General features: G+C 38.4%; 1 protein-coding gene across 2 annotated transcripts in view; it reads right to left on the reverse strand.

Annotated features, from left to right (window-relative positions):
• LOC103611803 (gamma-aminobutyric acid receptor subunit gamma-3) overlaps positions 1-3,329 on the reverse strand; it is a 143,575-nt gene extending 140,246 nt beyond the window's left edge. For both annotated transcript variants that reach the window (XM_017728601.1, XM_008629371.2), the window contains exons 1-2: positions 3,079-3,329; positions 316-398 (exon numbers count right to left, since the gene is read on the reverse strand). In XM_017728601.1, the coding sequence (XP_017584090.1) occupies positions 316-398; positions 3,079-3,314 (319 nt within the window). In that variant the 5' untranslated portion in view covers positions 3,315-3,329. The remainder of the gene's footprint in view (positions 1-315; positions 399-3,078) is intronic.
• Positions 3,330-15,125: the final 11,796 nt, after the last annotated feature.

The following is a 15,125-nucleotide window of genomic DNA, read 5'->3' on the forward strand; positions in this document are numbered from 1 at the left end:
ATTTGCAATGTCAAGCGATTGTATAAATTAACATTGCACAGACTGGTCTGAGTATCTGCTGAGTTTGTGACTATAGTAACAGCTAAAAAGACTGGTTTTAACAAAAATAACAGTAAATCTGTGGAAGACTTCATGTCATAAGTTCATTGATCAGGAGTGCAAGAGAGGAAAACAAAAATTCCCTAAATATTTGAGCAAACCTAAAATTCTTATACCAGTTATGGAACAATTGAACAACCGGACAGAAATCAGAATTAAACCCATGCTCCTGCATATGAGTCACATACAACAATAAGGCTTCAAAGCAGCACTTACAGCTGGAGAATATCAGAGGACACGAGTGTTCATCCATGGGGAAGTTGTGCAGCTGCAGCTGGCACTCAGCGTTGATGGTAAGCCTATGAAGAAACCAAGGGTCTGTTACTATGTGCCAGTACAGGGAACAGCCAGAGGATGAGGCAGGGTAACCTTAAGCATCATGAAAAAGTACTTTGACATCCACGAGTAAGGCCTGAAAGGAAAGAACTGTATTTGCAGATTGTTTGTTGGCTATTTAAGCCTGATCCAAAACAATGATAATTATGTAAAATAATTTCAGACATATCATCAAGTGTTTCTTGATCCCAGGAAATCTGTGCATGTTTTTCTCTAGACAATTCATCATCGAAGGTTCTGGCATGAAAACAACTATTCTTTACAAAAATAATAGGAAATATGGTTTGTGTGGTATGTAATGCCACAAAATTAAAACCTCAGGGGGAATCTTGTAAGAAATATTCTCCATATTTGTAGTGTGAATTTAAAATTCTTTCACTCTCTTCAGGCTGTCTCTCCAAAACTTAGTAAATCTCTATATGTCATTCTATATTGTGTAGATGCAACAAACAGATCAGCAGAAACATCTTCATCCCTACTTGAATGCTGGTTTTACATGGCATTCCTAACACAAAGTATACTATGAACTGAGTCAATTTTAAAATTACTAATATAAATCAGTAATCTTCAGTCTAATAGCTTACAAAATGAATGTATTTACTCAGGGAAATTGAATTAAGTTTTAGGTTTTTGTACAGTCTTTTAAAAGAAATACTACATAATTTCATGACAATTCATGCATGTGGGTTATGTGAGTTTTTCCTTTTGGAAACCAAATAAAAAGATAAAAAACTCAATGGGGAAAGGTTTATATCTCACATATAGGATGGCACAGAGAAAAACTCTGTCTTCGAAAAGGTCACCTGTGAGGAATTCAAGAGCCTTATTGCACTGACACTAGAAGAGGATTTGCAGCTTTGCAGCAGGAGGGCATTCAGACCCTACAAGGGGAAGGGAAGAAGATGGAAATGAAGGACTGAACCTTGTACACTTTTTCCTGGACACACAACACCCATCAACACCTGACAGCACCAGGGCATACAGTAGCTACCTCTTCCATGTCATACCAATTCTGACACTTAGGTCAGTTAAATGGGGTTTGAATTACAGTGTTAACAGTAAGCAATGATCATTCTAACAGCTTTTCCTGTGTAAAAAGGAGGTTGATGTGAGTGATCAAAAAGGATTCAAAACATCTTTCACAAAGTAGAAACGCTCATTCCAATGAGTCAAGTATTAACTTACTTTTAGCTAGTTTAGAAAAATTTTGTAGTCCATTCCACAAATAGTTTCTTTAGTGAGATGTATGCAAGTCTAACTAATCTTAGGTATAGACTTAACTTGGCCTGAAATACTGAAACAGAATTTAACAGAAAAAAACCCAACAAAACACCTAACCAAAATCCCCTCAGAAACAACCCCAATAACCCAACCAAGAGAATATTGGAACTGACACCTTAATCCCCAAATTCTTTAGCTAAAGGCAACTGAAATAAGCAAGAGCTCTTCACAGTAGAGCAAGCCTAAGCAGGAAAAGACACTAAAAATATCAATAGCTTTTCCAGATGTTTATTTCCTTTCTTATTGTTTGCCAAAGACTGTGTATTGGACCCCAAAGCAGTTGCAAGCATGATTAGCCCTCTCAGGTGCCCCAGGAAGAAAATGTAGTGTGAAAGGCAGGTCTCTGAAACAGTTTCCCTTGTGGAACATGGCTTATGGCAAAACTCCCTTCTGAACAACTCATCTCTTCCACAAGTAAACACATATTTTGATTTCCACAGGCTTTTTTAAATGCAAATATATACAGTATTTCTAATACCATATAGTTGATTTTATCACAAAGATTAGAAAACTGTAAAAGCCTTTCCTCCAGCAATTCACCCTTGTGATGAGATGTCACAGACTATCTTCCTGCATGACTTGTTTGAAGAATCGAGTATTGGCACTAGCATGAATCTAGAAATGCTTTATCCAGCCCTGCATCTAACTCTGATCAGAAAGGCTTTTGACAGATTTTATGGCACTACATAGTCCTGATTTTATTACAAGCACTAAAAAGCCCAACTCGTACAACTTAGACAGACTTATTGCTTATTTCTCAAGGTTTCTTTCTTAGAAAGAGGTAGCATGGGCAATCCAGCATTTCAGTAGCTCTGAAAGCAGCAAGTAGTAGCTGCAAAGCTAATACCACCAGTAGAAGCAAAGAGGGAGAAATATAGCTCTTGGCTTAAGCTATAGTCCTGCTTTCAAACAGAGACAGAGGCACACAGATGTTCGCAGAAGGGGTGCAGAGCCAAAGAGGGTGGGCCCCCTCTGGGGTCCTCTTTTATTTGGGAAAGGAAAGGAGAGAACTGGGGGGTGGACCTGGGGTGACTGGCCAACCAGACACTGCTCTGGAGTTTAGAGTTTCTTTCAGTTTTGCCTGCGCTTGGAACAAAGGAGTTCAGAGCACATGGCAGTGACAAGTCCTGACTTGTTTCGGGGAGGGGGAAGGGCAGCTCGGAGCAGGCAGCAACAGAAAGACAAGACTTTGTTTTTTAAACCTGGAAGTACTTATGCCTGAATAATTAAATATGTGTAAAGCATGGCCAGGTAAGCATTGGGAAGAAAACAGCCGAGGAGAGCAAAGATATTGCTGAAAATTACTACTAATACACCAGAAGTAGGAGAAGCTTTCAGCCCTGCACCTTGCCAAGTGCTCACCTGAGGGTGTACAAGATCTTGCCATCATTCCATATGCGGAGGAGCTGGTTGGGGGTGGTGATCCAGTGAGCCTCTGCTGTCTTTGAGTTACGAAATATTGTGTCTGGGATCCAGATCAAGCCAACCATGTTGCTGTTCAGAGTCAGTATTTTCATGGTGCTGTTGAAGCGAAGACGGCTGTCTGTCCATGTCTGGGCAAAAAATATATCAATTTGATATTCCTGCAAAGAAAGCATGATAGATCAATGGAAATCAGTTCCACACTTCACACTATTTGTTGTTTGATTAGGTCTGTTCTGGTGCAGAACAACAGCGTATGTTCTGGCCAATGGAGCTATGTTTTCTTTTTTTTACTGCCTTAGGAATTTTTTTTCCATTTTCTTCACCCTTTTAATTTTATGTCTATCTGCTTAATGAAACATGCCAAACATCTCACTTCCATTGGTCCTGTGCCATAACAATTTTGGCATTAGCACATTCTTTTTCATTGTATCTGAAAAGTCACAGCTAGAAGGTATAATTTACAGAGGCTTCCTTGTCGTAGTTCAGATAAGAGCCATGAAAGACGAACAGGACCAAAACACATAAGCTAGAGAAAGGTAAATTCCCCTGATTATAGCAATGCTTTTTAGGGAGGAAGTTGTGTAAATTCAATAAATTAATTTTTCCATTTGCTACCAATTGTTCAGCCACTCTTTTTTGGGCCATGCTTCAGCAGAATGAAAAGGCAGGTTTGTGCTCGTTTACAGACACCTCATGCACCCCTGCTGCTGAACTGAACAGTCATCCCTGAATAAGCTAATACCTTAATTTATATGAAATTTTTTCTTCCATTTACTTCATGTTTTACTACTCTGTTTCTGTAGGTAAGCCATCATAGTACAAAAAAAAAGCAGAAATTAAAATACACATGGACAGACAGAAAAAGATATATAGGTGAATATATAAACACACTGATTTATGCATTTAAGACCCCTTGGAAGAAACTGTATTCTAATCCTGTATTTGAATTGTGAATTCAAGCCAGCAGAGGCTGGAAAAGGTCATGTTTGGTTTGCTTGTGTTCCTCTTCCTCTTTTCAGACTGCTCTCTTTTTGAACCTCAGGGCAACAGTCATCTGATTCTGTCATACAATATGCTCTCAGTATCACAGGTCTGGCTGCATCCATGACAGGTATGACGTTTGCTGATGTAGCACAAAGTGTATGCTCTGCAACAGAGGCTAACACAGGGGTTGGGAATAATCCAAAGGAAAACATCTCTTTAGGACCCCTGGTGGATGTGCTCCTGATATATCAGAACAAAGGAGAATTAGGGCTATGTGGAAAGTCTGGTATGTCTTTGACAACTCTGAACTTGTTTTTATTTCATTTTATTCTGTCTGTTGTTTCAATACAGTAGTATTGTATTTTTTTCTTTATAGACAGTCATAGAATTGAGGACCGTGTTTTTGCTAAAAGCCACCTGTTTCTCCTGTGCTATTACATTTTTGGCAGGCCATCCCTTCAAAGCTGATGTTATAACACCAGGAAACCTAATTCACTGGCACTGTAATCCAAGTCCAAAACGCACTCTGGGCCTCTCGTCTCTCGATGGTAAATGATCGAAAGGTGTGTAGGTGGTGCTAGCACGTATCCAAACAGCAGGTAATAGATCATCTCAGGAATTAAAGTCTAGCCACCAAAGGCGTTAAGGACCATTTTCCTCCATTGCTTATGTCACTACCATTTCTCATTATATTATTAGCTTTATTTTCTCAGGGAAGATGATAGATTTGAATCTGAAGAGACTTTTCTTTCGTATCGATGACATCTCCACACATCTGAAGGACATAATGTAATGTACACAGTGTACCTCTATTATTCAAAAAGAACATCCTTAATGCGCCAGGTTTTAGATGGCAGAGCACTGATCTTCTTTCTTTACAGTCAATTGCATTTTAGCCTTCGAAAGTCTAGTGATAAGTGTTTGGCACATTCAGCTTCTGTAGAGAGGAATATGCCAGACATGTCTGTGGGTTTCTCCAAATGCTGAGTGAGTAGAGTTGCTTTTTCTAGCCCACATGTGAGAATCTGTATTTATAGAACCAAAGACCATTTGTATACAGCTGGCTAATGACAGTGCTGTCTTTTCACAGGACAAGTTTTTGCATGATATTCATATTTGAGCTTATTTTATATGAATGCTTCATTTTGACTAAATTTAGGAGTAACCATAATTCCTTTCTAGTATATCATGCATATTTAATGATTTTTAGGATTTAAGATGTTCTGTATTTCTAAGAAAAGAAAGACTCCTTAATACATTACCCTGAGAAGGTACTGCAGCTAGATATGAGCAAAATGGTCCCCAGGAGCAGTATAAATATAACATTGTGGTTTCTATTGCAGAAGGCTGTTCTGGCTGAGAAGTGGATTACATTTGCCTAGAAACAGGGTCATGGTAACACCACTGCCCAGCTCCCACTTTGCATCTTCTGTATTTATTACTGCAACTAGAACGTGCCACCAATGATCATTATTCAAAATACCTGTACAATTGGCCTCTCTATTTGCCTTAATAAAAAAATTTCAACTCAAATTAAATGGTTCCCAGATCTCCTGAGTTAATTAGTTCTGAAAAAAACTGCATTTTTCTTTTGGCAAACTGAGATGATAAAAAACAAAGCAACATTTTTAAAGGAAAAGTCATTAAAGTTGGTTGACATCAGTTGCATTGACTTTTTAAACACTTTTCACCTTTTTTTTTTGTTTAAAGTATTTACAGTGCTCAGTCAGAATATAAAAACAACCAAAAAAAAATTTCCCAGTAAAAATAAACACACATTTTCATTTAATATCTGAATTGACATTCTTACCATTAATCCCTTTTAGATGTGAATGTTATATCAGTACATCCTTTACATTAATCTCTGAAACTTCTTCAGTCTTTAATCAAGCAGATAATGGAGTAGATATTTATATAGTCCCTCTACCACGAAGGGGACAGAGGTCACTTTTGGAACTGGCACTCAGTTCTTCACGTCTAATGGTTCTAAGTCTATGCATATTTCAGAAAAAATACCTCTATCTTCACTGACAACAGATACTCCATTCCCAGTGAAGTCAACAGCTTCCGTACGCTGTTTTGCACAAAGCTGGTACAGTGATCTCCAGCACACAGCATCCAACTAGAAACTGCCAGAAGAAAGGTTTCTATGTTGGTTTTACAGAGAGGTCAATATCATGTAATATAAGAAAGTAATACTCTTCATTTGCTAGCTAATACCTGCCATTTTAGATCTTTATGAAATGTAGCAATTGCACTTAGAGAGTTCAGGCAGCACATCAGGTTTCAGTGATGTGATGCCTCACATGAAGCAACGTCCTGGAACTCTAACAATACTCTTTATGTTCTGTTCTACCACTGCATCAGTGTTTTGTTAATAACCTTCCAATTCTTCCTTTTCCTTTTAATTTTTTTTTTTTGGCAGCAACTATTGACTACTACAATGAACAAAGGAAGAAGTGAAAACCAACAAAATTTTACAGAAGACTTCTTCCCAGCAGCACAAAGGTAAAACATGTTCTACATGAAATGCCAAGGTGATGTACAGTAATGTGTTCTGTCACTAAATTTTCTTGTCTTAATCGCACCTGGTTTGCCAAAACAGACTCAAGATTTTTCCTACTTTTACCACATATCCACACAGTGCCTGGATGCATTAACTGAAGCTACACTCCAGAGCAGCCAAACTTTGAAAAAAGCATTCTCCTTGAGAAAAGGAGATAACCCTAACAGGAGAAATAGGTCTACATGTTAACATGAAGAGAAATTCTAGGGAAATCTTCTTTCCTTTAGTACAGAGACATATTTCTGAAATAGTATTAAATTTTACTGATGAGAAATTCATTATAAACATGAAAGGACTGATAGAAGTATAATTTATTATCAGTTTTAATAGATTTCATTTTGTTTGGTTTTAAAGGTAAATTCATGAACAGCTACGTGTTAAATTCCCCACTCTTAAAAACTTCACTGAAGTGAAAACTGTTTGAGGATTCTACAATCTGTTCAAATCTGACTACATAAGGACATTATTTTTTATAAAAGAAATAATTTTAAGAAATTACAAATAATATGAGAATGTTTGCTAGCTGAAGACTCCTGACATATACAAATACTCATCTGAATCTATAACCACACAACACTAGACCTTTTAGGAAATACAATATTATCAACATTTTTTATTCTTTCTGGAAAGAGTAATGTTTTCCAGTAAAACTAAATCAGTTTATTTGTATTTTTTTTGATCATATGAAAATATAAAGTCTAATTTCAGGCAGCTACAGTATATCTTTGTGTGAAATGTCTTTTTTTTCTTTTTTACTCTCCAATGATGAATAGCTACTTATGACCAAAGAATTTTTCATCGGTACTTTGTTGCAAATTACCCTTAAAAGAATGCATTATCTTATACATTTCATCATGTAAAGAGACAGATTGTTCTACTTGCAAGACTTCTGGTTGCAAGAAACACCCAGTATCATCTGAAAATTATAAGTGACATTGTGTCACAGAAATCCTTTGTATCGCCTCCTATGAGGCTACCTTTGAAAATGGGATTGTAAATTGACACCTGACAATGCTCACGTAGCTTCCAAAAGTAACTCCTAAAACAAAGAAAACATATTATGGTCCTTTTACCTGCGCAGTATGCAAGTAATTATCTCAGGTAGAAAATTTCTTTCCATTCAAATTTTATAAGTTCTCCTTTCAATCTGAAACATTGGCTGAGAGAAATGACTGAATGAGATGAGGAAAATTAGGTGGTATTTTTCTTTTATATGGTTGTGTAGAGAACAAGAAGCTAAAGACAATTTTACTTCCTTAATTTCCACTGATTTGTGGACAGGAGATGTAACCCAGATTTAGCAACAGTATTACCTGTAAATAGCTGTACATAGTCAAGGTTCCAACTACTTGATTTTAGCTTTTGGTTTTTTTACATTTTCAAATATTCCTATTGTGGTTTCATTAGTGCTTTGAAAATAATCAAGAGTCAGCACTGAACTATTTGCCTTCCACTGTGAAGGAATGATTAATGATTGGGAACACCTTGAAAATGCCATTGTCTAGGTCATCTGTAGTCACAGAGAAAAATACATGCTTTTCAACCAAGTTTTTAGTTGTTTTCTCAGTTAAAAGAGTAGCTAACCTGTTATTGGCAATACATGGAGCTTTTCTCCTATCCTAATATCTCATTTTAACTGTAAATTAATCCTGAAAAATATTATTTAATTGGCTGTTACAGTCAGGTAATGGATGTGAATGACTACAGATATAGTATGGTATTCCTTTGTCACTTCTGCTACAGCCTCCTCATTTTCTGCATTTTCAAAATTCTCCATGACAACAGTAACAACAAAAATGTCAAGAGTCCTGTCCTTAGAAAAACTGCAAGAATTTCTTGCATGATACTTTTCAGGTTTTTACTATTGCCTACCAGGGTTGTTTGGTTTTTTTTGTTGTTTTGTTTTTTTTGGTTGTTGGTTTTTTTTTTGTTAATTGTAGAACCTATATCTTGATTGGTGATGGAGTGAGACTGTAACTGATTAAAGCTGTTACTGGCAATTGTGTGAGGCTGGTACTTGATCAACTGAAAATAGCTACATAATTAGGGTCCAGTTTAGGTTCTGATAATGCTGTGCCTTCCCACACCCTTGTATAACATGCCAGCACACCACAACACACCAAAACCACTGTCTGTGTAAGCTTGGAACTAGTCTAATAAACTGCATCAGGGATAAAATCTCCTTTAGTTGCCAAAAGGCTGGACTTCACCGAAGTGGGAAATCCTATTTGTAATTCTGAAACTGTTCTGGAAGTAAGTATTAAATTTTACTTTTATATTTCAGTCCAAACCATCCAGTAAGAAGCATGCTTAAAAAATGAGTAATTGTAGAACCTGTTACACACAAACAGTGTCATAGAAATGATAAGCATTAGGGTTTAAAAGGGAATATGGGATGGGGCTCTTCAGGGAAACAGGAGACAAATGGTAACAAATCTCTAAAGACTGGGAGTCTCCTCTTTAATGCACTCAGCCATAAACCACAGGTGAACACACCCAGAAATGTTCCTTCTTTTTGCCCTTATCATGCTTGGATTAGAAGTACAAAGAGAAGGCTTTGAGAGACTGTGTTTTAGTAGAAAATGCCCCAAATATTAAAGCAACACTCATGATGTTTGTTTAGTCTGAAATTTGATGCACTTGGGAACACTAAAAGTGGGTAAGCTCTTCAGAGTTTGAAGGTCATTTTCAATAAAAGAATATTTTTTCCAGCCCAGCTTGACACTAAAAGGAAATTTCAATCAACATCTGAATTGTCAAAATTATCGTGCAAAGGGCAGTCTTGTTGATTCAGCTGCCAATTTAGTTGTGTGACAAATGAGTGAAAGAGGAAATGCTCCCTGAAATATGGGATGAGCCGTTCCCTCCTTCTGAACCAGTACATTTACATGTCTGATATCAAAACACTGAGAGCAATTTTCTCGAGCACAGCCCACCTTTAGATTCCCTGATTTATCACATCTTACCCTGGGCTAGAATGAGGAGAGAATTGTCCTCTGTCCAGCGGAACATCTTATGAACAGACTTCTGATAATTTGAAGAGCTACCTTGATCATACCTATTTTTGGTATTGATGGAAATAAGTAGTTCCACAGCAACTGCTGCATGATGTGTGCTGACTGTTCATCAGATTGCATGCTGTATAGATTATGAAAAGTCAGGAACTGCAGTGATTTCAGGAGACCTCTAGAAGGCTTAAAATGTTAAGTCTTAATGTAAACCTTAGGACTACTGCTTGACAGCTACTGCTTGGGTTTGCACCCTGTGTGCTACTTGCATTCTAATTTCAAAAACTGGTAAAAACCTCTCAGATATCCTGTGGAAAGGAACTGAAAGTAGTAGAATGGTCTACCAATGGAAGCTTACACTCTCATTTTGTGGAATTAATGCAGAAAGAAATAAATTAAATCTGCTGGAGAAAACACAGTAAAATAAAGAGTGTCTTTCATATGCAGTGTACATTCAGAACTCTTGTAGTATCAAGACTAACACAAGCCTTCTGCGAGGACAATAACTCTCACACAAGTCCTGAAAGTTTGCCTTGCTTTCAGCAGAGCTTGGGATGAGTGGAGTAGCACCATTAGAGCTGCCTGTAACTTTTCCTGAAGTATCTCTGCCAGGCTGGAGCTTCATGTTTCCAGAGGCTTCCCAGGAGCTAAATGGGAGTGTATTTGCTTCACACTACATACAATACTGGGTTTGTTGCCTAAGAGACAGCATAACAGGGATCACCTTCCCATTCTCCACCAGTATGCTTTGTTTCCACTCTCTGTGCTCCTGCTCTCTTTCCAGCTCCTAATTACTAATAGCCTCTATTGAGAGTGGAAGAGTGGGAAACACTTTCCCACTTTTGCGGGTTTTTTTTTCTTAATCTGAATTTATCTTTCCCATCAGTGTTAAGGCTGTACCTTCAAAAGATAATCAAAAGAAATAGATGGAAGATTATGTTTACAGTGGTAGTAAAATATATGTTTGAAAACTTTCCAAACTGTTTCATGTGTAGAAAGACATTCAATAATTTGCTCCTTTGTGGGAATTTGCTTTGATACTTTCATAGTGTTATAAGCATCATGGTTCCATGGAGAAAGTACAGTGAAAGAAGCAAAGTCAGCATTGAGATTGTCACCACAGATATCAGGGCTATTCAAGTGAGCAGTGTCAAAACATTTCAGCAAGCAGCACCAATCATCTCCATAGCTGAATGCTTTGAGTCAAATAAAAAAAAAAAAACCTCTTCTAAAAAGCAAGGAGGATGGAAGCTCACCTTCTTCACTGTAGTATTGCCTCCTGACTGCTTCAGAAGGTTATTTCACCAATTTCCTGCTCTAATAAAGAGGGAAAGACAGATAACTTGATGCTAGAAACAAAGCATGCAATTATCATGTAGCATTTCCTTTCTCAGAGAAAACATTTGTCTACCTCACTCTACCTATTTTAGTTCTTTGGAGGCCAGCTCCAGCCCTGCTGTATTCCAGATAAATTCTTAAGTTCAGTTAAAGGAAGACCTGGAGATTTTTGTCTTGGCCCATCCCCTGACATTTCTTCATGACTTCACTCCACATTGATGGGTTATCACTTCTGCTTCAATCAGTCATTTCATAATCAGAAACACAGAATGAAATTAGAAAGAATGCATTTCAGAAAATCAGCAATAGCTCTATTCTTTCTCCTTTTGGTGGAAGACTTTAAATATTGCTGCTTCCCATTTCTTTTTGGAGTGTTCTGTTGGCTTCTGTTGCTCTTAAAGCTTTCCCAAAGACGTCCTGATTGCTATGATCATGCCACAGTTGCATTTCCACAGCCTCTTCTCTTGGTGTGTCAGGGTTCATGTCCTGTTGCAGACTGTGCCTGATGAGAAGCTTTGCCTTCGATGAGACATAACTATATATGCTTCAAATTGGGCTGCTTTAGAATAAAAGGTGTCCAAAGCATGCAAAGAAGTGCAGGGGATGCCCATGGCAGTGGGCGGACTTTTCATCACTGTTATCTGGTGAGCGTTGTTACTTGAAATGCTAATCAGAGTAGTCACTCCTAAGGAGACTGCTGCTGGAAGGAACACCATTTTTGGGATTGACAGAGAAAGTACAGTGCTCACTGTGCCCTGTAATTTAAGGCTTTACTAAGACAGCAGTCAGGGTGGGGAGAGAGAGAGAGAGATTCCAAATGCATAATTGAAGAAATCAAGGATGTTAACTGAAGAATTTAGTAACACAAACATACAAGAACAAGCTTAACTCCTGTGGAAATAGTAAAGAAATAAAAATTAATAATCCCTGATCAGAAGAAATAAAGAAAGAGAAAATTAAAAGTCTGTGAATATATGTTAATTGCTGTACTTAATAAAATAAAGTACATTATCAAGGTCTCCTAAGAATAATTGATATCTGAAAATATTACAAAATTATAAAGATACTCAATAGTATTCACATATTACAACAAAAGATGTACTGACTTTATAAACATAGTTTGAGGCATTACCTTATTCAAAACAGAAGCTAAACTTTACTGTTCACAAAAAATACACATTCTCAAAGACTGCACACAAAAAGACTTTATGCTCATAGTCTCTGTATTACATAGGTTTTTTTCAATGATGGAAAGGGTGCCTTTTAACCAAAGAAGTGGAAGAATATTTTGAAACATTTTTTATGCCATCAGCAACCTAGAAAAGGAGAGATTACCATGATGTTTTACAGGTACTGTCACTCTGAGCACAACAACAGTTGTAAAGGAATGGGAGACAGGGCAGTGATGAAAAAACAGACACTCATCTCAGAGTCGAGGGTCAGGTACAGTGATGGTCTCACACAGAACTGTGAGTGAGAGGAAGGACGGTAAGGAACACTTTGTAAGGAGGCAGGAGGGAAGATCAGATGGATAAAAGTCCTGTTCTAGCTGTTCCCTTCTGGTGTCACTTTCAGGGTACCTCCTGAGGCCATGCTATGTCTCAAGAACCCACATGCACTCTTACAACACTGTGGTTGGGAAATTATAACCTTCTTTTCTCAGAAGATGATATATTGAGGGCGTTCATATCTTCTCCAAGATGCAGGAAAGCTTCAGCTCACCAGGGATTTTTCCCCATTTCAAACCATCCTGCCACCCCTCACTGAACATTTTCAAGGGTCAAAATAAATGCACACAATTCTGCATTTGCTCAGAACAAGCACTAACTCATTGATTGCATCCCCACAGCTGAATAAAGGGAGACAACACACATAGTTCAAGCACCACACACCCAGTCATTCACCTTACTTTACTGCCAGCTGAATTCTTTGCCCTGTCGCTCCCAAGGTAAATCTGCCACAGAGGCAGCTAAAACTAAGAAAAGTAGACATACACCAGTTGGTGCCACTCAGTCTTGGGGACAAGTATTGGTCCCTGGATATCTTAGATTTAGTAGAATACACATAGCCAGGTCACAAAGTCTAAATTTATTACAACATAAATAAGATCCAAAAGGAGAGTTTAAAATGCTAGATGACAGAAATCAGGGAAATAAACAAAGCCACAGTGAGCAAGGGAGTTATATCCTACATCCACAGGATGTGAATAGGTGTTAGTCTCATTAAACAAAATGATGCACAAAAAAGCCAATTGTGCACAAAGTAGTAGAAAAAAGCTCATCTGTAAAAGCCCTGATTTGCATATGAGGGAAATGCAAATGTTTAACTGCTCAAAAAATAAGATGACTGTTTTGCTACATAGGCACAAGACAGTCCTTAATGAGTCTGTGTCCAAACCTTTCCTGCTCTTGGTCTCTAAAGGAGCCGGGGCAGCCCTGCACCCTCTGCACGGCTGGCTCAGGTGAAACCAGACCCCTCTCTGCTTCTGCAACACTGCGAACATGCTTTGAGGGGAGGCTGAAACTTCATATTCAAAATATATATCTTATCTCATAAGATTGTGCTGGCTGCCCTAGTAGGCTGAGCCTGGCCTTTCCACATTTCCAAGCTTAAGAACACTCCAGGTCAGAGCTTGCCTCTTCAGCGGCAATCACAAGTAGGCAAATGCGATCATGTTTTACCCAGGCTTCACAACAGAAGCACAGAGCCATTTTCACAGGATAAGTATCTGGGGGCCAATCCTTGCCTCAGTTTCTTCATCTCCTGCATTTTTTTTTTTTTTTGATCTGGTTTTGTGGGCAATTCCATGGCCCTGAGCTCCACTGATCCAAGCCACACTTCCTCCTAAATCTTGTTGTATTGGGTGGTTTGATCCTCAGAATTAGTTCTGTCTCACCGTAAAACCCTTCTTTTCAAGCCAAAGTTCATCAAATCCATTTCCTCCTTACTTCAGTCCATTCTTTTTGATATGAGACTTATTAAAACACATATTGACATTGGTAATTCTTCATTGTCCCTAGTCGGGAAACAAGGGACACCAGATGAAACTAAAATGGCCGATTGCCATTCACTGGGCCATTCAATGACGAAAATTTCAGGAGTTCAGGCTGTTCCTGCCAGTTTCACATGAGCACATTCCTCTTATCTTCACAAACTCTACCACTCACCAGCTGGGCAAATTCAAAAGGAGACAATCAGAAATTTTTAGTACCTGATATCATTAGGAAAAAAAAAAAGAAAAAATTAAAGAACCCAAACAAGATATTTTAAGATCAGTCATGCAAAGGGAAAATGAAATATAGTCCTGTAAAGATGTGTAAAGAAACCTCACTCCCTAAATCAGCATGTCTTCTAGCACTTCACTATTAGTTCCTGATACTAGCACATTGTTTTTTACACTGTATAAGAAAGAATAAAAAGGAATTCTGCTACAACTTGTGAACTGGTTACACTGCCATCAATGAAAAGAGATTAATATGGGTGTAGCTCGAATGGGAAAAATACTTTATCTCCAGCACAGCTTCACTTTCCAACTAGAAATGGAATAGTTAATATAAACAGGTGATAACAGAAGCACTCTTGATATGCTGCAGCTAAATCCCCCAGCACTAGGCAGGTAATTTTACCTAAGGGCAGCTGCATCTCCAACCCAAGGGGAGGAAGGCATTCCACCTGTTGCTGCGGTAACACTCCCGCCCTGCGCGGGTCCCCTTCCTGCTGCCGTGGTAACCACTTGATATCAGTCCCGCCTCTCCCAGCCCTGCATGCTCCCTGTGGCCCACAGTCCCAACTGGACACCCACCCCTGCTTCAGCCAAGAGCTCAGGGTACACACTGACATCGGCACTGCACAGCTGGAAATTTAACCAGGGAGACATAGGGAAAGCACCAGTTCTGTCAGTCAGAAGAGGCTGCAGAGGTTCTGCTTGTGCTGTTTGGATGTATTCATGCAGGGATATGCTATAGGGGAAAGTCATGGGGTCAATATAATGTTTGTATGCCGTTTTCTGTCCAAGGACCCAGGCTGATCTTTTGACCAGAAGTGTATGTCACTGATAACTAACTCTAGAGCAGTCCTTTTTTTCTGGT

Source organism: Corvus brachyrhynchos, unplaced genomic scaffold (genome assembly GCF_000691975.1).
Source record: "Corvus brachyrhynchos isolate BGI_N302 unplaced genomic scaffold, ASM69197v1 scaffold92, whole genome shotgun sequence".
NCBI lineage: Eukaryota > Metazoa > Chordata > Aves > Passeriformes > Corvidae > Corvus > Corvus brachyrhynchos.